Consider the following 24,863-nt stretch of genomic DNA (forward strand, 5'->3'; position numbering starts at 1 on the left):
TGCTCAGAGCATCGTCAAAGTTAACAACGCCGTTAACAATATCGTTGTTAACTTTCAAACTGTTACTGCTCTTGAAGTTTAATGTATATACTTATCTGCTGTGTTTCTAGCAAGGTTTGAGGCAATGATTTCAGCTGTAATTGTTTTTATTAAGATATATATGATCACATCATCATATGATTCGCGTTTAAAAGTTAACAACGATGTCGTTTATCACGTTGTTAACAGTAACAAAGTTCTGAACAATCGGCCCAGTGTCAGTTTTTGTTAGATAAAATAATACTGTCAATGAATATTGTGACAGGTTGTTCCTATCCCTGTTGGTTCGTGTGAAACAAAAATGATAAACAGACATCAGTTTGCAAGGATCTGCTATAAACAAGCATGGCCATGTAGGGAGCGGGCTTAGTACTGTTACCTAAAATGTGACCGAACATATACATATATATATATATATATATATATGTGTACACCTTACGTTTAACGAACTTGCTTATGTGTATGAAAAGCAAAGGCTTTGTTTCAGTCACAAAAATTGTATGAAATATTAAAATATTTAAAATGTAAAAATATCCGCCCAAGAGTAGATTATTTGTTTATTGTGTATCATAGAGACAAGAACTCATTTGTTATAATTCTCAGAGCAAAAGACCACCCTAGGGACCGAATCGCTCGAATCAGATAGCTCGACTGGCCAAAATAGCTTCTTTTTTTGGAGTTATTTTTCATCGAAATTAAATAAATCCATATTTCAATATAGGAGAAAAAAGTATTAAAATGCGTCCAAAATGCACCATTTCGGACTAGAAAATGTCAAAATTCTATTGGGGGAGTACACACACACACCTCCCCCCCCCCCCCCCCCCCACTGCGCGCGCCTTCCAACGCTAATAACAAATAAATTTCGGTTTTGACGGATGGATGTAAGTCAAATGGTTACGCCCCTAAGATACGCCCCTAAGATACGCCCCTCTAACATCAAATCCTGGGGCCGCCCCTGATATGAACTTAGAAATGTATGGAATATTGCATACTAATGGCGTTTTTTGATAATAAACTAGTTTTGGTTTAACATCGGTGTCACGAACTGTGCTATCGTTGTAACAGTTTCAAAAAAAAATGAAAACTAGTTTTATCATTTGTTTAACAAAAATTAAAACTGTTTTTTAAACTATCGAATCCCATTCCGGTTTCGACGGTTCGTTCCTTCTGAACATTAGTTCACTTTGAAAAGAAAAAAAACATTGCGGACATTGATCTAACAAGTGTTAAAAAACACTGTTTAGTTAAAACATGCAAACGACCATCTGCGGTATACATGTAATTGTTTTGAAGAGATTCGAAAGTAATGGCTACATGGAAAAGCTCCATTAGTTTGTTGAAACTGTACACAAAACCATGCATTTGTTTCTTCAAACAAACTTTCGAAACAGGTTTCCAACCGTCGAAACCCATGAAACCCAAAAACTGAAACTAGTTCGGTATCAACAAAAATGCCCTATGAGAATATGCCTGTATTTTTTGTTACAAAAAAAGAATATTGTAAAAGAATATCGTGACTTTTGTTCTTTTCTCTGATGGTTTTTGTGAAATTTAGGATAAAAAAAAATCAGTTTGCAAGCATCTGCTAACAAGGATCACTATGTAGGGAGCGGGCTTAGTACTGTTACCTAAAATGTGACCCAACATTTCTTTATTTACATACATAAACCTTATGTACAACGAACATGCTTAAAAAATCAAAGACCTCATTTCAGCGTCTACTGCGTGAAATCCGCCGCAAAATCGCAAAACAAAGTATAGTTTGTTAACTTAAATATTATTCACCATAAATGTATATTTAAAATATGCAATAAATGTTTTTATTTGTTCGTTCATGTAAAACACATCATCAGTTTGTAACGATCTACTAACAAGAATCACCATGTAGGGAGCGGCTAAGTACTGTTACCCAACAGTGTTTACCGGACAATGTAAAATTTTCACATATATATGAACAACTGGCCCCAAAATCACGAAATTACTTAAGTCAAATCTCAATCTCTGCCTCAGCTCATTTAAAGCTGCACTCTCACAGATATACCATTTTTACAACTTTTTTATTTTTAATCTTGAAAGAGCATTTTTTGGCGTAAATATCTGCAAACCAATGATATATGATTGCTTACAAAAAATCAGTTCGTAGATTTTCATATTTCCATTCGAAAATTAATGTTTTATGGCTTAAACCGTTCCTTACGGTTTAAGAAAAATGCATAAAATGTCAATTTTTGAACTTAAATATAAAATTATGCGATCTATTTTTTGTCAGCAGTCTTATATAACTGGTGTCCATGCGTTTTCGAAAGAAATGGCTCGTTCCAAGACAAAAAATAAAAAAAAAAGTTGTCAAAACGATCAATCTGTGAGAGTGCAGCTTTAAAATATAGCATCAAAAGTTCATGAAAATCACATATGTTTTTACACATTTTAAAACCACATTCTATCATTGATTATGTTGTTAAAACCTTTGGTCTAGATTCCAAGGGAAAACTATTCTACAAACCAAAATGTACTGGTAGTCCATGATTACAATTTCTTGCCTTTAACATATATTATCAAGTACAATTTTTCTCTAGAATTAATTTTCTTTGAATATTGTCAAAATCTTTTTATTAACACTTTGTATGAGAAAATACCTTTTTATAAAGTATAAAAATATGAAGGATTTTAAAGCATACTACGTTTTTATGTGGTAAAATAAGATTTAACTATTTTTGTTATATATGGGCCAGACACGTACATGCTCATTTCCACTAAAATCAAAGGCCTATTTCGGGGTCTACTTAGTCAACGTCCGACGATAAATCGCAAACACGATCTTCTTTTTTATATCAAATTGAAAATATATATTTCTATGCAGTCAAACCCCGTTGGCTCGGAACCGGCGATTACCTCGAGCCTCGAAAAGTATTGTTGATCATCAGTTTAAAGAAATCGGTCCTTTACATCTAGATCGAGCCAACGTTGAATTCGAGCCAAGCGAGTTCGAGCCAACGGGGTTCGACTGTATTCAATTATAAATTGATTTCCATGGCAAGATTGTTGCTATAATGGTTTATAATGATTGTATCAATACCATATATAAAAGCTTATCTAAAGAAAATAGCATACTAAGAGAGGTTTCTGTTACACAAATGAGAATACTGGAAAAGAATAGTATGACTCGAACTACATTTTGATCCGAAACCAGCTGGTTCTTTTGCAACTAGGGATGATAAATGAACGTCAGTTTGCAAGGATCTGCTAACAAGCATGACCATGAAGGGAGTGATTTGAGTGCTTGAACCCAACACAATCGGAACTCCTCGGCCATTTTTCATCGAAAACAAGCGTACATCAGTGGAAGAAGTTCGTAAAGTAAATAATAATAATTATCAATTGTAGTGTTTTAAAGTGTTATTTGTATAACTAAGTTCGAATTGAGTCCCAGTGAAGTGTTTACTTGCATAGATAATTAATATTCCTATGAGTGAAGTCCTGAGTTGAACTGTTCAATTGTAATTACTACGCAATCTACTTGCAGTGTAGTCAAATGTAAAGAATTCTGAAAACTTTCCATGTACATCTGAGGTATTTTCGAAGAAAAATGGCCGAGGTGTATCAAATGGTAGCCAACCAAGGTTCCCAACAATGTGAAATTGTCACAACAATATCTATTATTTCACGGCCTACTAATTAAATTACACGTAAATGTTAGACGCAACATCGTGGTCTTAATATTATAAATGTGTTATACTCATTTTGCAATGCTTGAACTCATTTAATTCCCAATTGAACGGTATTGCATGAATACATTCGGAACTCCTCGGCCATTTTTTTTTCGAAAACAACCTTGGATGTATTTGGACTGTTTACATACTCAAAAAGAGGTACGTTTAATAATATACTTCACCAGCAAACCATTTAAACTTAGATCAATAAATACAACTGCAAAACACTACATTTAATTAATGATATAATTCAAAAATTTACGAACTACTTCAACTGATGTACCGGTTGTTTTCGATAAAAATGGCCGAGGAGCTCCGAATGGCATGAATGGAAGCGTCGTCGGCAACCACATTCTTACGTACACTTCATACATACCGTTGGAAATATGACAAAATCTCGTTGATTTGAATATGCATGAGGCAGGGGAGACAACTGTGCTACCAATGTAATTGCATGTTGCAAGGAAATACTTTTATTTACCCAGTATTATTAGTTGTTTAAACGTCTTGAAAGCTATAGCAATATTCACAATTGCCACGTTAATACCATCCGCAAGGTGAGTAACAAGAATTAAATTCGGATTGCTCTCGCACTGATTTGCAATATATTGTCCAACTAAGCGCGATATGATAAGTCCATATTTAACAAACATTATAAAATAATGTTACTTGGTTAACAACATTTGAACTAAGTATTTTCGTTTCTTTTTAACCATACTATTCAGCAAACTGGAACGTAACAATGTGTACGAATCTTGCAATGATTTTACAACAATAAACGATTGTCCAATTACGACAGCATCGATTGCTTTTGTTTCGCACATGTTTTCCAAAAATATGTTTCAAAGCCCCATATCGTTTGTCTGACCGCGCTGTCCCCTCCACCAACCCCAACCCTGTTTCTTCGCCTCACCTTTATTTTGCACTGGTCGAAGCTGAACATTCTTAAGAAAACTTGGGCTCGTGGGATCCTTGACCTGGTTTGGCGACATTGGTTCCTCGCACGAGTCAACTCGCCGGAGTTTGCCGAGTTTTGAATTAAGCGCTGATTGGTCCATTTTAAACATCGGTTTCTTTTCGCCTCCCGACACTCTTCGGAGCAGCGGAGGAATATCCCGAGAATTATCTGGAATACCAGAAAGAACTTGAGCTTAAAGGTGTTGGCATTCATTAATGATATTCATAATTTCACATGCCGAAGTAATGTCGGCCTGATGATTTGGATGACCACGCACACACAAACGCACACGCAGACGCACACCAAAACAGACAAACACACGCACACACGCACACGCACACGCACGCACGCACGCACGCACGCACGCATAAAAGACTGTATTGCAGATTTATAAGCAAAATTATTGGAATGTAGAACATATGTAACATCGAACCCTCTTTATTTATACGGACGGACAATAAATACGTTTATATCATCGGGGCCTATTTCGTAGTTAGGGTCGGTTAACCGAACCAGAAGTACTTCATCAGGCCTAGGCCAACTTCATCTCATTTCATTGGTTTCTCCGAAGATGTGAAAATAAAGAACTTTATTGTTGTTTTTTAAGCACATTTCCTGGAAACCAAACATATTCTACGTTCAATCTCCTATTACCTAACTCACAATCTGTACATATTTTTTTCTAAAACAGTCCTTGACATGATCTTGATAAAATAACACAGATGTTCTTCTTGAAAAAAAACATTTGCACTGTTGTTTCATAAGAATTTTTCCAGGAACGGTAAAAAATCGAACATTTCTTACCTGACTCATTATCTGTGTCCAATTTTCTGGCCTGCAAGTAAGTAATTATATTTGAGGGCTTACACAATACTAATTGTACGTGTTTGGTAAATAGATACAATTGAAACTTTAGGGGCAAGCCCATTTGCCAAATTCGAAGAGCGATGTAGCTAATCGGATTGCTTTAATTGCGAAATAACGGACATATACAGTGAATGAAGGACGTGATGTATGACTAAAAGATTGGCTTAAGTTGGAGTATACTAACTTATCCTGATAGCTTGATTAATCATAGAATTTCTTGGCAGAAACAAGTACTGTTTCCTTTTAAGGGGCCCTGTGAAAGTACCCCTGATCGGAATCAAACCTGTCGTACGACATCCACTACACCGCTTTCATCCTTATAACCTAATCTGTACATTGAATCCCACTACTGGGGTAAACACATATTAAAAAGTCTTACGTGATTTAGTAGGCTGTTTCAAAAAAGGATTTAAGTCATATTTTTTAATCCTCTTAAATCTTTATAATCATCACAAGGGGCCTGGGGTTTAGGGGAACTGGGAGTAATTTTCACAACTTTTAATTCATTTTTTATACTGGCTCATTTTAAATTCACTCAAATATGTAGAAAAATGATGAAACTATGAAACAAAGATAAGGACTAAATTAAACTCCACCTCTTTTAGGAGCTGTATATAACAAGAGCACCGCGAAACGGAGCATTATACGCCCGAAGAAGATTCGGCTTGAGGTCTTTAATAAACATTTAGGTTATGCTAGTATACTGCTTACTAAGTTTAAAAGTAGCAGGACTTGGAAAGTGCTCACAACACATCCTTTTAATGTAGCAATAATTTGTATAAAATTATCTAAAAATTGCTTTATTGTTTACAAAGTTGTGGCTAGGACACGTTTTCTAAAAATTCCTTTATTAGTAGTAACACAAAGTTGTGGCCTGGACACGGAATTGCTAACGCCCCCCCAGTGAAATTAGCCTTTGAGGTACGGACCTGGAAAGCATGCTTGACAAATCCTTTTAATGTAGAGATGATTTGTATAAAGTTATTTGAAAATTGCTTTAGTAGTAACCCAGTTATGGCCTGGACATGGAATTGCTAACGTCCCCCCCCCCATGGTGATTCTAGTGTTTTAGGTATGGACCTGGAAATTGCGCGCGACACATCCTTTTAATGTAGTGATGATTTGTATAAAGTTATTTGAAAATCGCTTTTTTAGTTACCAAGTTATGGCCCGGACACGGAATTGCTAACGCCCCCCCAGTGAAATTAGCCTTTGAGGTACGGACCTGGAAAGCATGCTTGACAAATCCTTTTAATGTAGAGATGATTTGTATAAAGTTATTTGAAAATTGCTTTAGTAGTAACCCAGTTATGGCCTGGACATGGAATTGCTAACGTCCCCCCCCCCATGGTGATTCTAGTGTTTGAGGTATGGACCTGGAAATTGCGCGCGACACATCCTTTTAATGTAGAGATTATTTGTATAAAGTTATTTGAAAATCGCTTTATTAGTTACCAAGTTATGGCCCGGACACGGAATTGCTAACGGACGGACAGACAGACAGACAGACGGACAGACGATGGAGGCCATAACATAATACGACCCTTCGGGCGTATAAAAACGAACCAATGGCACTTCCGAGCTAGAGCAAAAAAACGGACATCATTATAAAAAGTAAGTGTGACCTGTCATTTTTCCTAATTTGCGGTATCATTGTGAAGAAGTTCAGAAGTAATGGCTACATGCAGAAGCTCCATAATGTTATTGAAGCTGTACACAAAACCATGCATTTGTTACTTCAAACAAACCTTTCGAAACTGGTTTCTAAACAGCCGAAACCAACTGAAACTAGTTTGTTATCAACAAAAAAGTCCTAAGTTGAAGGATTGTGCAGGTGTTTCTGAGTGCGTATATTGACATTTTTTGTGAAATTTATATTTATGTGACGTTTTGAGAAATAAACGTGCTTGAAAACTGAAAAGTCACTTCTTGAACAAACAAAAACTGGCGAAAAAAACATGTATGTACATTAGAAAGCAGTATACATGTATGTTTTTTGTATATATATATATATATATATATATATATATATATATATATATATATATATATATATATATATATATATATATATATATGTGTGTGTGTGTGTGTGTGTGTGTATGTATGCATGAGCGTGAAGCAAATTTCACAAAGGAATATTTTATTAGCATTTGGTAAAACGGTATTTTCATCAGCTATGCTGTAAGATCCAAATATACTTTAAAATATCTCGCTGACGGATTTAATATTGACAAAATATATTTAAATGTTGTTAATATAGAGAAATTTTATTAATTTTATTCGCAAACAAAAAACAGCAACTGGCAGCTTCACATTTGAACAGAATTTTGTAAATCAGAGCCTAAAATTATTCAGGCTCCAATATAACATCTTCAAAATTGTCTTTTAATTCATTTCGTACATGTGTATTTGATAGGATATCACTCGCTTATCACAATAGCGTTTTGATTAAGTTCTATATCATTGGATGCTAACGGATTTTCAAAAAAGGAGTTAAATAAGGTTATTTTTAAAACCAAACTCCATAACAGACTAAACCATACAATGAATGGGTTACGTTATGGCTTTGGGAAGGATTGAACCACAAACATACATTAATAAAGTTTAATTGTTTCGCTTTCTCCACCCACTTTTTCCATGGAAAACGTTTTGATTTAAAGAATTTCCGCACTGCCAAAGTGGAAACACAAATTCCTCAAAAATACAATATTTATGTTGATTTAAGGCTCAATATCAAGCTCTAGTGGATCAAGATGGGGGCGCACTTTGCGCCCCTCCCCCTCACCTCCCTTAAATCGCCCAAGTTTACAGTAAAATTCAATATATAAGCTGGAAAAAGTAATAAAATATGCCCCAATTCACCATTTCGGACTAGATATTGCCAGCATTTTAAATAAAAATGGTTCTGAGGAGGAGGCGCACGTCAAAAGTTTACGCCACAAAGTTACGCCCCCTCTAACGTCAACTCCTGTTATCGCCCCTGTAAGCAAGCGTAATACGTGTGTCCCTTCATACGTGAGCAGGTGATTTTGGTGACAATCGGCATTTTTGAAAGAAGATTTTATCAGATTTAGGTTTAAAAAGCATTTGCATTTTCTCTTAGGAATGGTTTAGAATGCACGATACAATCGTCAATGTTTGGAAGTTCCGCGTAAAGGGGCGTGTTTTTCAACAGAGGTATTTGCATGTTCGTAAACTGTGAAAATAAGGCACAATGTACTGTTTTCGTTTACTATATTTCTTATTATATTTATTGAAATATTTCATAAAGAAGCCACAAGTCATTTTTTATTAGATGGTCTGAAACATTTTGTCACAAAAACATAGCCTAAGTGTTGAAGAGCACAGCATAAATTCCATCAAATCTCTGAATACAATTTCCTTCTTAAACGTTTCTTACCCTAGTTTTATACGTACACATGTTTTAAAGGATCTTGAAAAATATTGTACCTCAAAACTTAGCAGAAATTAAAATTTTGAAACCTTTGATTTTCCGGACCACCATTCACACTTTTGTATAGTTTAAAGCCCTTTAGGGGACTCGTTCATTATCGATTGTTCTCGATAATCGTTGCATAACTAATATTTGGGTGTCCATATTTGTACGCTTTTTTACTGTTTTTTACTTTGTAAATAAAGTTACGCTTTTATTAGCATCTTCACTATGTTTAATTATGTTGTCATGCTTTCAAACATTTTTGCTAATAAGTTATATTATTTTAGCTCAGTTTTTTTCTTTGTTTGTTGTTTTTAAAAAAAAAAAACTATTAATTATTATTTTTTACTACTCGATACTTTATTTATAATGATATATTTAGCAAATCTGTTAGCTTTTAGAATACATGTACATAAATATTGTTTAGATATGTAAAATATTACTGTAAAAGGTCATGGACCATCTCTTTTAATTCCGAATGGAATGGCATTGCAATGTTTTAAATATTATTTTTATATTGTATGTGTTTTATGGTATGTGCAACGATGAGATGTAAATAAAGATACAAACTGTGATGTCAATTGTACTATTCCGGAAGAAATAACAAAAAAACCTACTGGTGAATGCCAATTTGTCCAGCTTTCTCAGTTGAACAAGCAACACTACTTGAATACAACAAATATTTGAAACACAGTGATTGAAAATTTTAAGGAGATTCACATTTGCACATTGACGTTGTAAAGATGTGCACCAAGTTTTATGTTAATATCTTCCAAGGTTGCATAATCTGGACAGTTAGCGAATCAACGACGACAGAATGTGTGTGTACAGTCGAACCCGCTTAGCTCGAATTCCCATGGACCAGCAAAAATACTTCAAGCCTCGGCAAATTCGAGCCAAGCGGGAATGCTTACCTTCAGTATAGAGATATCGGTCCATTACATCCAGTTCGAGCCAACAAGGAATTCGAGCCAAGCGAGTTCGAGCCAACGGGGGTCGACTGTATAAGAATAACATACTTTCTTTTTTTCATATGCAAGTGAGATTTTAATAAATAAGAGCCACTTACCGTATCTGCATCACGTGACGGGTTTCTGGCAGGTGGACGGCTGGCTGGTAAGGCTGGAGGGCTGGAAGGCTTCTGAAATAGCAACTATATGTTCGAACTCCTTGGCCGTGATCGCACTCTTAAAGCTGCACTCTCACAGATGTACCGTTTTACAACTTTTTGTCTTGGAATGAGCAAATTTTTGCATAAATATTTACAAACCAATGATAATAGACTGCTGACAATAGATCAGATCGCAGATTTTCACATTTCAGTTCCAAAATTAATGTTTTATTGCTAAAACCGTTACTAACGGTTTAAGAAAAATGCATAAAACATCAATTTTAAACTTAAATATAAAAATATGCAATCTAGTGTTTTGCCAGCAGTCTTATATGACTGGTTTACATTAATTTTCGCATAAAGACAAAAATAAAAAAAAGTTGTCAAAATGGTAAATCTGTGAGAGTGCAGCTTGAAGGGCCATTTCACAGATTGTATTTTGGCCACACTTTTGGGGTACTATACTTTATATAAAAATCACAAACAGCAACTGGCATATACTCCTTTGAACAGAATTTTGTATAACCCAGCTTAGGCCACTCCTTTTTTATTTTTTGGTTTACAAGATTTTTTGGAAAAAATGTCCACCGGGTGGTCGAAAAAAAAAAGAAAAAAAAAAAGGAAAAAAAACATACTCTTACAGGGTGAAAATCAGAAAACAACATTGAAAATTTATATCATTTTCTTGACATTTTAAATTTTTAAACTGCTATTTATGCATGTTTTAAAGCTGCACTCTCACAGATATACCATTTTTACAATTTCTTTTTTTTGTCTTGGAGAGAGCATTTTTTTACGCAAATATCTGCAAACCAATGATAAATAATTGCTGACAAAAGATCAAATCGCAGACTTTCATATTTCCGTTCAAAAATTAATGTTTTATAGCTTAAACCGTTACTAACGTTTGAAGAAAAATGCATAAGACATCAATTTTTGAACTTAAATATAAAAATCCGCGATGGAAGTTTTTGTCAGCAATCTTATATAACTGGATTCCATTGGTTTTAGCAAAAATTAGCTCGTTCCAAGACAAAAAATGAAAAATTTGTCAAAACGTTCAATCTGTGAGAGTGCAGCTTTAATACACTCAAAGTTTCAAAGTTTTAAATAAACACACAGTTTAAATCTTACATACTGTGCATATAAAACATCAATGAAATTGACTATTAAACATGTTTATGTGTATAAACTACACTTTTTATCAAAGATACATTGGATATCACTCAGCAAGACATTTGTTTAGCTTTAAGGGTACATGCTAACGCAAAAGTGAATGCAGAACAAAAACTGACCAATTTTAATTTGAAAAAAGAGAAGGCGAATTTTACGCATTAGAGTACACGGACACAAAAATTGCATTGTATTAAAACAATACGTTACATTTTCTAAACATTATTTCAGTTATTTCAATATTGGTAAATGTCAATAAAGTGAAATAATTACCAATTTAGTAAATAAGAAAATAACATTTTATGAAGACATTTGAGTTCTAATATTGTGAAAACAATTCCTGAAAAACTAAAAACCAAACTAGACCTAGATTTGAGTTTTAATAACCTTTTCCATGCGGGGTCCTAGTTGTGTGTAACTCGATCCATGCTAAGTCCGGATATTTTCGGACCGGGATATTTACCATGGGATGTTCACCAAATCTATTTCAAATTCAAATCTTGCAGCAAATTACCACATCAGGGGTAGTATTCAATATTGGTCTTAATTGGATCTAAGATTCATGTAGCGTATCAGATTACGAGGTATAAATAACACACCAATACAGTGAATGAAGTCAATGAAGTATGACCATAAGATTGACTTAAGTTGCATATTGAATACCAGCCCAGTACATAAAAATCACATCGCAAAATAATAAATCTAGCATGTGACTTAACTTTATGTACCAATAATAGTAACATAATTATGTATCGGATATTTTCATATTCTCCCAACTCCGCCATTTTGTGTATACATGCGTTCACAGGACATATATACTTCATGCTTCATTTTAAAGAGTATTTCTTGGTTACAACAACAAATATCATTTATAGTGAAATATCAAGTTCATTACAAATTGAAATGGACTTATTTAAAATAGTGTTCCGTGTTGTTTTATCTAAATGTTTTGCACACAACTTCTGGCATTAGTAAATGTCATTAACACATGTGTTCAACTCTTTCATTGTTTTTACTCTACTATTGTAAACCCAAACATGAATAAACATATAACCTAGAATAAACACAAGCTTTACATTGACTCAATGACAAGTATTTCCAAACCATTTTGTGATCTAAAATCCATAAACACTAGCGACCGAACTAGGTCACCGGTGTCAACTTAGAAATTTTACTTTCGATTTCATCACTCACATTTAGTGCACTGTTATTTGATATTTAACAATAAAATGTTATAAAATGTTTTTCTCACACATACTTAACAAATATTTGTGCCTACTAATTCGATGGCAGCCGCTGACACTTTTATTTTTTATCTATAAACAACAATATTTTCATGACCTAAATTAGCGGGGAAAAACAACAATCATGTGACAGTTATTGTTTGTGTCTGCTGTTAAATTTGCCAATGTGTATTGCTATTGTTATTTTAACAACTCCTGCATATTTTAATTAATTATTTCATACAAAGAATGACTACTATCGTCAATTTCGCCATTGCCAACGGCGGTGCCATATCAGTTGACTGGCTCACGTATGCTATCAAAATAAATTGGCGAATACGTCTACGGAACAACAAATCAGTCGAGATCTACTGCATTCGTACTCTTATCTGTTCGTTTTTCTATCGTTTCGCACCAAAATCAATACGGTCGGGAAAAAAAATTTGAAAAAAAAGTGAAATTCATTTTTTTTTATTTTTTTTTTGTACTTTTCGGAAAATTAGACCCGCCGGTTTTGTAAACCAATTTATATAAAAGTAGTGGCCTTAGAGTCAATCAATATAAAATAATGTTACAAGCGCTGTTCGGCAAAATAAAGCATTTGCTGTCAAATGCTAAACAATGGAGTCCTTGTTTTAAATATGGATGATAGTGTAACTTTGTTACAAGCATTTTGATTGCATTTCAAATGAAATTAATTTGTTCGGTGTCTGAATCTTTAAAATGCGAAGGAGTCCCTTTAATAAATATGATCCCATGTTTGTATACTAAAAATGGAAATAGGGATGTGCTGAGTACTGAAATAAGTTAAAGCACACAGTTGTTTACATGTCAGAGTTTATTTTATGTTAGAGTTGAGTACCTTTTGCCCCGATTGGGGGACGGGGTTATTCCCCGATATTTCTGGCAGCACTTCGTACAAAACCTCCCCCTCAGCTCCGGCCTGGAATTAAATACATATATACTAAGTATAAGTAATGATCAAATATCGACAAAAGCAAACAAAGTCACCAACCACAATTCACAAATTGACATTGTGCAAAATTTCGTAATCATTTGTCAAACTACCAGATAAAAACGGATGCAAACAACAATTCTATTTCTTTATTGACATTCATGTATGTATTGCCCAAGGTCAAGCTTGTAACGTTGCAGGTCAGACAAAATTCGTATGAATGAAGGGAATATACAAAAAAACATAGCTCAAACTTACATTTATTAATCAGTCATATGGGATGACCCACATTGGGAAATGTAAACTATCTTTATTATTACCCATACCTCCCTTTATTTTTATCAAGGTTCAAAAAAGGTACATTCACTCATGATAATAACAAAGCATAGGTTCTTGTACAGAAAATGAAATGGAGGCGCCGATTATGAAGCACTTGTATTAAAATCAAATCATACACATGTATAACAAACATAAATTTTGAGTGATAAACTTTTAACAACTTACTGAATAATGCATTTATGGAAAATATTAATTACTTATAGCATGATTGTAACCGTGTATATAATAGCTGAAAACGCAAAAATATTAAATGACTGGTGAGTCCTTAAAGATTTACAGTGATCCACTATTATATGGTAGAAATACCGTGTTTTCTGCACCCTTCTTTCAAATTAAACACGGTAGCCTTCACAAGCACCATTTTTTTCGATATTTACTCATCCCTTTGGATAAATTAAAACAATTGAATTAATTGTGGTAATGCTTATTTAGGAGAAAGAGTTCATCTTTAAAGGTGGTGATCAATTACATCGAATGGAAATATTAAGATATGCATGACGAAACAAAAATCCCAAGTGTCAAATTCCCTTTATGACCTATTTTGTCTTGATAAAGCTCCTTTTACAAGACGAGCTCGTGAAATACATATCGTTTTGCAGGAAATTATAGGCATACAAATGCTAATGGATGTTTTCATCATTTTGGGTCCATCAAAAGAGTAACTGAGATGTTGCATTGTCGTGTTGACTGTACAAACAATACGCGGGGCCCTTCTGTACGGCTCTAACAGAGAGTCGTGTCGTCTGGTGCAATAGCAGATTCAATAAATCTAGGTTTACATAATTAGCTCCCTTTAAATGCTCGTCCTTCTAACCATAACTGAAGACAGTTCAAAATATGAGCGTGCTCCTACCTGGTCTATCTGCTCGCCCTCCCCAACATCCACGTACATCTCTAGACCGTCCTCCGTTGTCTGAAATATAACGGAAACATATTCAGCAGCATACAGGGTTCTTATTAACTCACATTTTGGTACTCCACGTAGTCACAGCATTGGAGAAAATATTAGAGCTAAGTCTTCATGTCGAGGGGTGAAATCGAAAAGGTTCTATCTTCTTCTTTATTTAATGTCACTTAGAACCTTTTCGCATTCACCCCTCCATGTGTTTATCTACTGGGAGTTTCCCCGCAGTTTTCATTGTGCTATTTTTAAGTACCGTGTTTAACTTGTACTATAGCATGTGCTTAGGGCAAAGGGGCTAGAATCAACAGAAGCAAGGAATGAAATACATCCTTTATTTTTCCTAGGATACTGATTTAAATTGTCTTTAATAAATCATAATTTAATTTACAACGATTGTGAAGAAAGTGATATTAACTTATGCTAAGTCACTCTTGCTGGCACGACATTGTACCACATGAAATAAATTATTCAAAAAAAAAGTTCTTATTACATAAACCTTCAATTGACGTACTTCGCTGACGCTTCGATGACTTCATTGCCTTTTTAAGGATTGAATGTTTTGGTGATGCGGTCAATCGGTGTATAAAAACATATAATCAGTGCATGGTTTATTAATTCCTTCGGACTTGACGATTATCCGTAAACAAAATCAAATGTTCCATGAAATGAAAACCAGTGTTATCGTTTTTTTAACAAAAACCGAGACTGGTCTTTGAAACTATCAAACTCTCTCCGAAGGTGGTTTCGTCGGATCGTTCCATCGTAACCTTTATTATGTACATCAATAGTTCATCCGAAAACTAGTTCACATAGAAAAATATCATGTCGGACAGTGACCCAACACAGGTGTTGCCATCTGCGGTATCCTTGTTTTGAAGAATTAGTTGGCGCAGTGATTAGCGCACTCGCTTCCAACCAAGGCGACCCGGGTTCGATTACCGGCCTGGGCGCATGTGGGTTTGGTTTGTGGTCTCCAGGCCTGACAAGTGGGTTTCCTCAGGGTACTCCGGTTTCCCCCACAACACAAGACTTCACTCTCGCGTAAAATCGTGCCAACGACAGTGATTACTATAATGTTGTAATAACTTGTTTTTCGCAATCGTTGTAAAATAAGTTTAAACTAAACTAAGAATTAAGAAGTCATGGCTACATGTAGAAAATCCACCATGGTTTTGAAACTGGACAAAAAACCATGCATTTGAAACATCATGCACAAATTTCGAAACAGGTTCCAAACCGCCGAAACCCTTGGACCAAAAACTGAAACGAGTTGGAGCGTTTTTACGGTTACCGAACTAGTTTCAGTTTTAGTTTTATGGGTTTTGGCGGTTTGGAAACCTGTTTTGAAAGGTTTCCTTGAAGTTCCAACACACTTGATATTGATATTTGTTATTTGAAAACTGTTATAACAAACACACAGTTCGTGACCGATAAGGAAACAAAACTTGAGCACCCTTAGTTTCAACAAAAACGCCCTAACAGATACTTATACAGTACATGTTTGCATTGAACACAATGGCTTAAATAAATGAAAAAACTGTCAAGTGTTCTAAGAACATTCTGACATGGAAAAACTATGAAAAATATGTCTGCACTTTGTGACACTCAAACATAACCATGTGAGAATCTGTATTGAAACAGAGTCTGAACTTTTATACAAAGTGTTGCATAATTGTCGGATAAAATATATATATATTTCGCTAATCAATTAAAAATATTGCGAATGAAATAGCGGGTCCAGGGGAGGGTCGCATTCGACGCCCTTCTGTCCCCTCTCCATCCTAATTATGCATAAATCACACTATGGTGAGGACCCCCAAACCACCATTGCCGCGTTTAGAAACTTTTATTAATTGGGAGCCTGCGGGTATGGACGCACGCCTTAAGATGCCCTCCTACATTGCGCCACCTCTGATATAAAAACCTGGTCCGAAGTCTGGGCAGTGTACTGTATTTATGGTTATATATAAGACACTATACGTTTCCTTTTGAGAAAAAGATAGCCAATGGACCAATTGACTATTCCATTTATTGTTAGGAAATTATGGCATACGTTGTGTTCGAATGTGATCTTTGTCTTTGAACAATCCAGTACATTTGAATAGATGAACATCCTGACGATAGAATTTCCAGAATACAGAATTCCAGTCTCGCAGATTATGACAAGAAAAAAATGATGCATACCATTAAGTCGGCGTGATAAAAATAGAAGCAAAAAAAAGCATGACGATCATCAAAAAAGTTATTTACTTAAATGATTACATGTTAAGTATGCATATGTTTGAAAGACATTATTGTTGATAATACTGTAACAATTGTATGTGTTTTTGTGAACACACTTTACTATAATGAGTAAATTGAACGGGGATAAAAAGATTATATATTATAAGGGAATAAACTGGAATTTGTTTTTTGAATGACATTTCCAAAATAAACCATTAAGCTTAATTTTAGTTTTTCAAAACTCCCTTTGTCGCTGCTCACCAATGGAGATTACTGCGTTGGAGATTGAGAAACGTATAGAAAAGTGTTATAGTACCGTGTAACCTACTATCTATTTTAAGAAAAGTTGGTATTTAAAATGGATAGTTTCAAAAAAACAATATTCAGGGCCGTTATAATTTATTAAAGACTTCGTTATCAATTGGAGTATACATTTTTTTAACACACTGAACTTCACATTATATCGTGCAAAGTAAAAATATCAAAGGCATTCTTCTGCAATTTATGAACTGGTCCTTAAGTAAAACCTACATTTTGGACACAATCAAATATAGTCGGCGCCATCCAGACCGACAAAAAATAAATAAAAGTAGCTTAATTTGAAGCAGTTCTACCGCTTTTCCTCTTGGTATACTTAATTTTGTCCCTATGAAACAAATCGATCGCCTTACTTCCAAATGTCGAAGCTACAAAACCCCATGTTTTCAGTAACAACGTTTTTAGTAATTAATCTTGGTAATTTGATCACACGAATGTTTTACAAAATGCCGAGGTAGTCACAATTTCTGAAGGTTCGGCCTTTTTGCTTCTCTGTGAGATGTCCAATCATTGCTCAACATTTTGATCACATGATACAACCCCATGTTGCTATTGGACTATTTACTCGGCATTTTGCAGGTGGATGGGGCTCGCCTTTATGATTTAACTTATTAGTGATGTAAAAATCCGAAACAGAAAAATGCAGCTTCGGCATTTTGAAGGAATGCCACTGAAATAATACTAGACTCATTTTAATGGTAATTAGCGAGCTCGGAACGTTTCCGTCATTATGATGTCTTTGAATTCAGTTTGCTTAACTTAATACATTGCGTCATTTCCAGTACAAAAAAAAACAGAAACGCCGCTGTGCGACGACACCAGGTTTTCAATGATTGACAGAAGAACTTCAGCCTGTGTCTGTTTTTCTACTTTTAGTAACAGTGACATTGACCATAGGGACCCCAAACGCAATCACATGAAAGGTATCCATAAGCTCTTCCTATAGACCAAGTTGAGTCAAGATATGTCAACCCTAACTAAAGTTATTCAGTTTCAACCGTTTTTCTATTTTAAGTAACAGTGACCTTGTCCTTGACCATAGGGACCCCAAACGCACTCCCATTAAAGGTATCCATAAACTCTTCCAATAGACCAAGTTTAGTCATGATATGTCAACCCTAAAGTTATTCAGTTTCAATCGTTTTTTTCTATTTTTAGTAACAGTGACCTTGACCTTGATCCTAGTGACCACAAACGCAATCCCATGAAAGGTATCTATAAACTCTTCCTATAGACCAAGTTTAGTCAAGATATGTCAACCCTTACTGAAATTATTCATGTTCATAGGTGAGTTTCACGCCGCCCGGCCGCACGGCCGCCCGCCCGAACAACGACGTTCGTCATTCTAATAACCAGGTTTCAGTTTATTAAAACCTGGTTAAAAATTGTATGATTCACATAGATAGTCAGGCAAAGATTAGGGAATTTCCAAAGTTGTCAGCAAAATGTGGAGCTGAGAGTTTTGTAACTATTTGCATAGTAGCATTATTTTCATGGAAAAAAACAACAAATTATTTTTTCTATGGAAGTGCATGGTCCGCTCTGTCAAATGGCCTACCTATGTAAGCTGAAATTTAAAGAATTAATTGCTTGATTGATGTCATAATCGGTGTATGAACGCAGTTGGTCCGGTTAAAGCGTGTGGAATCCGAAGGGCTCCACGCGAACTTTAACCAGCCCAACTACGTTCAAATCCATGATAATGACATCAGTCAAGCAATTCATTTCTATATATACACCAAAAGTACATGTTTTCTTTCAAGGATTGTTCATAAAATACATCTTTTTTATTATTTTATTGCTACGGACAAAAATGGTCCCAAAATAGAATCACTTTTTATCGAAAAATTGAAACACTAATGACAACAATGCATTTAACAAATCAAAAATCAACAATTTTCAACATGTTGACTTTTTGTGACCAGCTGACATAAATCATAGCGTAGTACGCGATTTATATTCATACGCTATGATTTGCGATCCGAACATTTTCGAAAATGTTGCGTCCAACGTAAAATATTCGCAATTGTTGAAAGGCTGCCCATTGAATGCATGAAAGATGAGGTGTAAATAATCCACTATTTTATAGAAATGACCTGCCCTTGTTTATACCACCTTAATAAGTTTATAACAGTTGTTCGTAAACAGAAAGAAAGAAAACGTACCGTTTCTTCATATGTCTGCTCCTCTGGTGGTGGGGAGTGGCGATGGGCTCCACGGCTCCCAGGTGGCTCCGGCTCCACCTCATACAACTATGAAATACAATAGCATGAGATAACAAAGGAGCCTGGTCGATATCAGAAAGAGATCTAAGACACTCATATTTTCGTTTTCTGAATGTCGAATGTTATGTCGAATGACATCATTTTCAAATGTCGAATGTCAAGCACAACGTTAATTTGTTCAATGTCGAATGACGTTTGTATTCATTTTTAATGTTTACTAACTTATGTGGTACCAGCACGATATTCATTGTTTTTATTGCACAGTGTTATAAGTTTTGAATGGTGAATGTCCAATGTGCTAGAACGACATTCATTTGTTTGAATGTCGAGTGAATAATGTCCTGCTTCTATGTCAGTCGAATAACCAATGTCGTCTGTTGAGCTTAACACAACCCAAAAGAAGACCTCTTGATCAAGAGGTTGAGTTTACAATATCCTTGCAGTTGTCGTTCGGCATTCGGAAGGACACACTCAGTTTCCCGACGCATTAGACATTATGCCTTTTTTCTCCAGGTTAATATGCAATTAAGATCCTGTTGTCATTCAACGCTAGACTTTTCGAGGTTTTATACACAAAATTCATGTTGTCGTGCTTCGGCAGTACGCCATCTTTTTCTAGGGATTAAGATCACAATTTACCTGTTAAAATGGTTAAGCATTGCAGCCTTTTTGCTCTGAGGTAAAGTACACAAATAACCTGTTGAAATGGTTATTCATTTGGCAGTGCAGCCTGTTTGCTCTGAGGTTAAGTACATAATTAAACTGCTGTTGTGGATAAGCATGCGGCAGGACGCCATCTGTTTCTGAAGGTTAAGAACACAAACCTGTCAAGATGGTAATTTATTTGGCAGGGCACACTGTTTGCACGGAGATTAAGTACACAATTTGCCTGCTGTTTTGGTTCAGCATTCGGCAGGACGCCATCTATTTCTGGAGGTTAATACCACAATAAAACTGTGTTTAGCGTTCGGCAGGGAACCTGTTTTTCCGAAGGTTTAGTACACAATTAACCTGTTGTTTTTGTTCCGTATTCGGACGGATGCCATTTAATTCTAGATGTCAAATGAATAATTTACCTCTTGTTGTGGTTCAGGATTCGGACGGACGCCCTCTATTTCGGAATACTCCTCTTGTGGCTCCTCTGGGACGGGTGGCGGGACCCGGCGGACAACCGGCGGGGGAGTGCCGTCTTCTTCTTCATCACTTCCGGCGTACAGCTGCAGAAGCAATGCAAGTTAGAGCTACCACAGAAATGATAGAAACCCCCGAACGGCTTCTTGACACATAATGCAAATCAGTCATTCGGAACTCATCGGCAATTTTTATCGAATTCAACCTCAGACGTATGCAGGTACATCAGTTGAAGTAGTTCGTAATTTTTTTAATTATATCATGAATTAAATTTAGTGTTTAAGACTTGTATTTATTGATCAAAGTTTAAATGGATTGCCAGTGAAGTGAATTATTGCACACATCACGAAGATTCCCAAAAGTTAGGTCATAAAGTTTAACTGCTAAATAAAATTACTGCGCGAACTACTTGCAGCGGACTTAAACGTACCACTTTTTGAGTATGTAAACCGTCCAAATTTCGATAAAAAACCCCGAGGTGTTCCGGATGTGAAATCAGTTCTAATGGTACTTCTGTATTGGTCGGGTACCGGGTACGAACATACTAAAGAATTTTATTGGTCTTTAATTTCGCGGAGTCTTCTTAGTTCAATGTTTATTTTTTTTCTTCTGAACATCTAAATTTAGCAAAAGCATTCCAATATTTGAATGGAATACCCCCCACAAAATTTTATATTTAAATTTAATATGACATTTTGTAACAATGATTGGGGATATCTATGATTAGGCATGTACACACAACTACAACATACAATTAACAAAATAAGTATCACATAATGGTAGACATCCACATTCACCAAAGGTAATACATATGTGTTCGTTGTTCCTTCAACTTTTCGAACATTTTACATTTAATTGTAGCTATGGTATCAGTTTACTTATATTATAATTATATATATATATAAACACACATAGGGAGTATTTATCTCCACTTCCTCCTCCTATATTTGTAGCAATAATTATACGAAGTAAAGAATATGGACACACGACTCCGACAAATAGGATATCTTCTTTATGCTCATTTCATTTCTTTTATGCAGGTATGATGCTAGTCTATCGAGTTAAAAATACAAATCACCAAATTCATTATGAAAGTATATCTCGAGAAAAAATATTAGTGTATCAAACCGTAAAATTATCATGGCAGAAACGTGTTTTCGCATAATTGCCGGACAAAAACGAGTACTTATGTAGTCATGTGATTTAGAAAATCTCTTTTTTCCTATCAATTATATCAAAACAACGTTCAGTCTAAAGAGAAACCGTATCCAAACATAAACATGTTATATTGTCACTGAAGCTGTATTTGTTTACTGAACATTATCGTAGAACAATGGTAATTCACTTCACAAGCAAATGAATCTGAATGGCTTTCGATTGGGAAAAGTTTTGGCACTTTCAGAACCGCAGAGTTCTAAATTACCAACAGTTCACGCCTTATACAAACCTCCTGGCCCTCTTCGGCTTGTACGACGCGGATAATTTCGTTGTAGAGTTCCTGTGATGAGGCTTCAGTGAATTCCTCATCCTGATCAGAGTCGCCCTGGAAATAAACATCATAAACCATGACATAAGCGATCGCAACTTCTTGGCCATTTCCGGAACGTTTATCGATTTGAATATTAATAACCGATCATGTTCAAATTCATAGTTAAATTTTCTTCCGAGCCAGTCGGAGATGGCCGATTTGTTAAATATAAAACTAGTATCAAATTAACCAATATTGTACAAATATTCTGAAGTGTGCTTGACCCTTTGACGTAAACTTCTCGGGAATGGCCGAGAAAGACCGAGTGCAATCGGAGACCGCTCGACTCTATATCAGGAGTTTTCGAGTTTCGAATGAACATGTATGGTTATCTAACGTACGCAGAAGATACATAAATATCTCAAATGCTTGCCCTAACATCTAATATCGCAGGTTAATCTTTGGCAACAGTGGACCTAGGACGTTGACTTGAGTACAATTTCAGCCGAAAATTAGTAGTCAGCGATTATCTGTCAAGTGCAATTCGCAGTCGTTAAATAACGCGAAATTGTAAGACTCTTGAGTTTTGTAAATATTTGATTGATGGAGGAATGTAAACGTTAATATTCGACCAGGATGTGCAAAACATACTGTCTGTCGCCTTGCATCGCAATTTTGTACAGATAGATCTACAGCCGTATGTAGTTGTAGTATAATCATCACAACCAATTCCTTTCTTACGATATAAGTTTTATTTCTAATACCATATTAGTAATGAAATAGTGTGTAGGCGAAGCTCGGTGGTGAATTACAGTTTTTCCAGTTACACAATAGTTGTGTCCATTTTACATAAAAGGTACATATGTGTCATCCAATCATGGTAAAGCTCAGTGACATGGTTTATGTTCACGATGCCCCAAAACCAGTTAGATGGTGGGATGTCACCCAAGTAACACCAGAGTGATTTCCCTTATACAGTAATACTATAGTTGATTAGTACACCCTTTAAATTAATCAACTAAGAGTTGCACCCCTTACTGGAAATGACGTCAGTTGATGATAAACTCTGTTTTTACATTCGGAACCTCTCGTCCATTTTCCATCAAATGGAAAATAGCCAAGGAGTTCCGAATGCTGTTAAAGATACTATTTAATCTCGTTATAAAAATGTTAAGGAAATAACTGTGCTTTACCTGACCGTTTTCTGATAATGGCGGGGCAGAGGCCTTCCGGGTCGGCAGCGAGGGGTTAGCTCCCTGAAATCAGACAGTTTAGATGAACTTAATCCAGTTCTAATGGTAGAACACAGGGAGGGGCGGATATAGAATTCGACGTTAGAGGAGGCGTTACTTACGGTCGTTAGCTTTTGACTTGCGCCCCTCCCTGAGAATCGATCTTTATCTGGTTTAAGATGTTGGCAGGGGGTATGGGTAGTCCCCCAAGAAAAGATTAAGGAATGCTAGTCCGAAATGGTGCATTTTCGGCGTACTTTATTACTTTGTTTTTCATAAATTGAAATATAAAGTAAGCTTGGACAAATTTTTTATTTATGTATTTATTATTATTTATATTATTTTATTTTATTTTTTTTTTGGGGGGGGGGGGAGTGCGCCGGGTGCTCCCCCTGGTGCGCCGCTAGTGAAACAGATTTCTTTGAAAACAATATTTTTGTATACAAACTTATTATTTGGCTTTTCATAACTTGTTTTTGGTTTGTTTTTAAACACAAGTATAAAGTACTTAGAAATTAGAACGTATAACAATTGCAATTATTATCGCATTTGAACAAATTCATCCCTGCTACCCTCCAATTATGATTTCAAATATAAGATTTAAATCTCTTCCACTGCTATATAGTGTTTAAGTCTATGTATTTTTTTTCAATAAGATTGTTAGCGTTTGTTTATATCATTGGAATGTAATTGATCGGTGATCACATCTCAAAATATATTCAATTAGTTTGCTAGGGGATTGTCCGGGGGAATTTGCCCTCTCGAAATTCATGCTACAGTCAAAACTCGATATATCGAATTCGTTGGGAACTAGGGAAATACTTCGACATAACGAAGATTCGATATAACCGAAATACAAATAAAAGTGTATAACAAAACCGAAAAAAAAAAATCAAATAAAATTCGAGTAAAATGAACATCGAGATAACAGAATTCGACATAACGAGATTCGACTGTATTAAGTTTGCAAACTCACGTGGAGTGACGCTCGGCCTCCCCCGGGTTGGGACGGTGGTGGTGGCAGCTTCCGGGTAGCCATCGTACCTGGTTACATGGAAACACTTGTTAAATGAAACATAACACGATAGTATGTTAGCTCAACTTTTCAGAAAGAAAAAAATGCTTACAGTGCCGTGATTTCATACGTTAACAAATATGCTTAGTGAACTCATTATTTTGATACCACTGAACTTGAAGGAGTTTGCGTGATGAAAATGTAAAACGAGGGGTGATTAAAAATACGTTGAAAATATAATTTTGTTGTTCTCGAGGTGAAATATACCTTACACTGTAACACACCGTTTTTTTTCTTTTTGTATGCACACGTTACGTCGTTTTGAAAATGACGTCGTTCAAATTGGGTCACATCCCAGTGCGCGCTGACGTTTGATTTGGGATGTGGATCGAGCTAAGCTTTCAAAACTTGATATTTTCACTCTTTGAAGCAGTAATTGGTTATCAAGTATGACTGAATCTGAAGTGCATTAACGCAGTAGTTTGGTATGCAGTTTAAAGTGACACTCGTATTTAAAATCAATAAATACA

The 24,863-nt window shown here is 35.4% G+C and overlaps 1 protein-coding gene across 5 annotated transcripts in view; it reads right to left on the reverse strand.

The window, feature by feature from the left end:
* The window catches only part of LOC128211917 (B-cell linker protein-like), a 36,234-nt gene that overhangs the window by 7,538 nt on the left and 3,833 nt on the right, over window positions 1–24,863 (reverse strand). For 2 of the 5 annotated variants that reach the window (XM_052917052.1, XM_052917048.1), the window contains exons 2-11: window positions 24,295–24,362; window positions 23,280–23,342; window positions 22,066–22,161; window positions 20,564–20,704; window positions 19,428–19,514; window positions 14,671–14,730; window positions 13,386–13,466; window positions 10,086–10,157; window positions 5,515–5,545; window positions 4,666–4,878 (exon numbers count right to left, since the gene is read on the reverse strand). In XM_052917052.1, the coding sequence (XP_052773012.1) occupies window positions 4,666–4,878; window positions 5,515–5,545; window positions 10,086–10,157; window positions 13,386–13,466; window positions 14,671–14,730; window positions 19,428–19,514; window positions 20,564–20,704; window positions 22,066–22,161; window positions 23,280–23,342; window positions 24,295–24,357 (907 nt within the window). In that variant the 5' untranslated portion in view covers window positions 24,358–24,362. Of the gene's footprint in view, window positions 1–4,665; window positions 4,879–5,514; window positions 5,546–10,085; window positions 10,158–13,385; window positions 13,467–14,670; window positions 14,731–19,427; window positions 19,515–20,563; window positions 20,705–22,065; window positions 22,162–23,279; window positions 23,343–24,294; window positions 24,363–24,600; window positions 24,793–24,863 lie in introns of all 5 variants that reach the window. The other 3 variants (XM_052917049.1, XM_052917051.1, XM_052917050.1) reach the window with 3 other exon arrangements.

This window comes from Mya arenaria, chromosome 12 (assembly GCF_026914265.1).
Source record: "Mya arenaria isolate MELC-2E11 chromosome 12, ASM2691426v1".
NCBI classification, from domain to species: Eukaryota; Metazoa; Mollusca; class Bivalvia; order Myida; family Myidae; genus Mya; species Mya arenaria.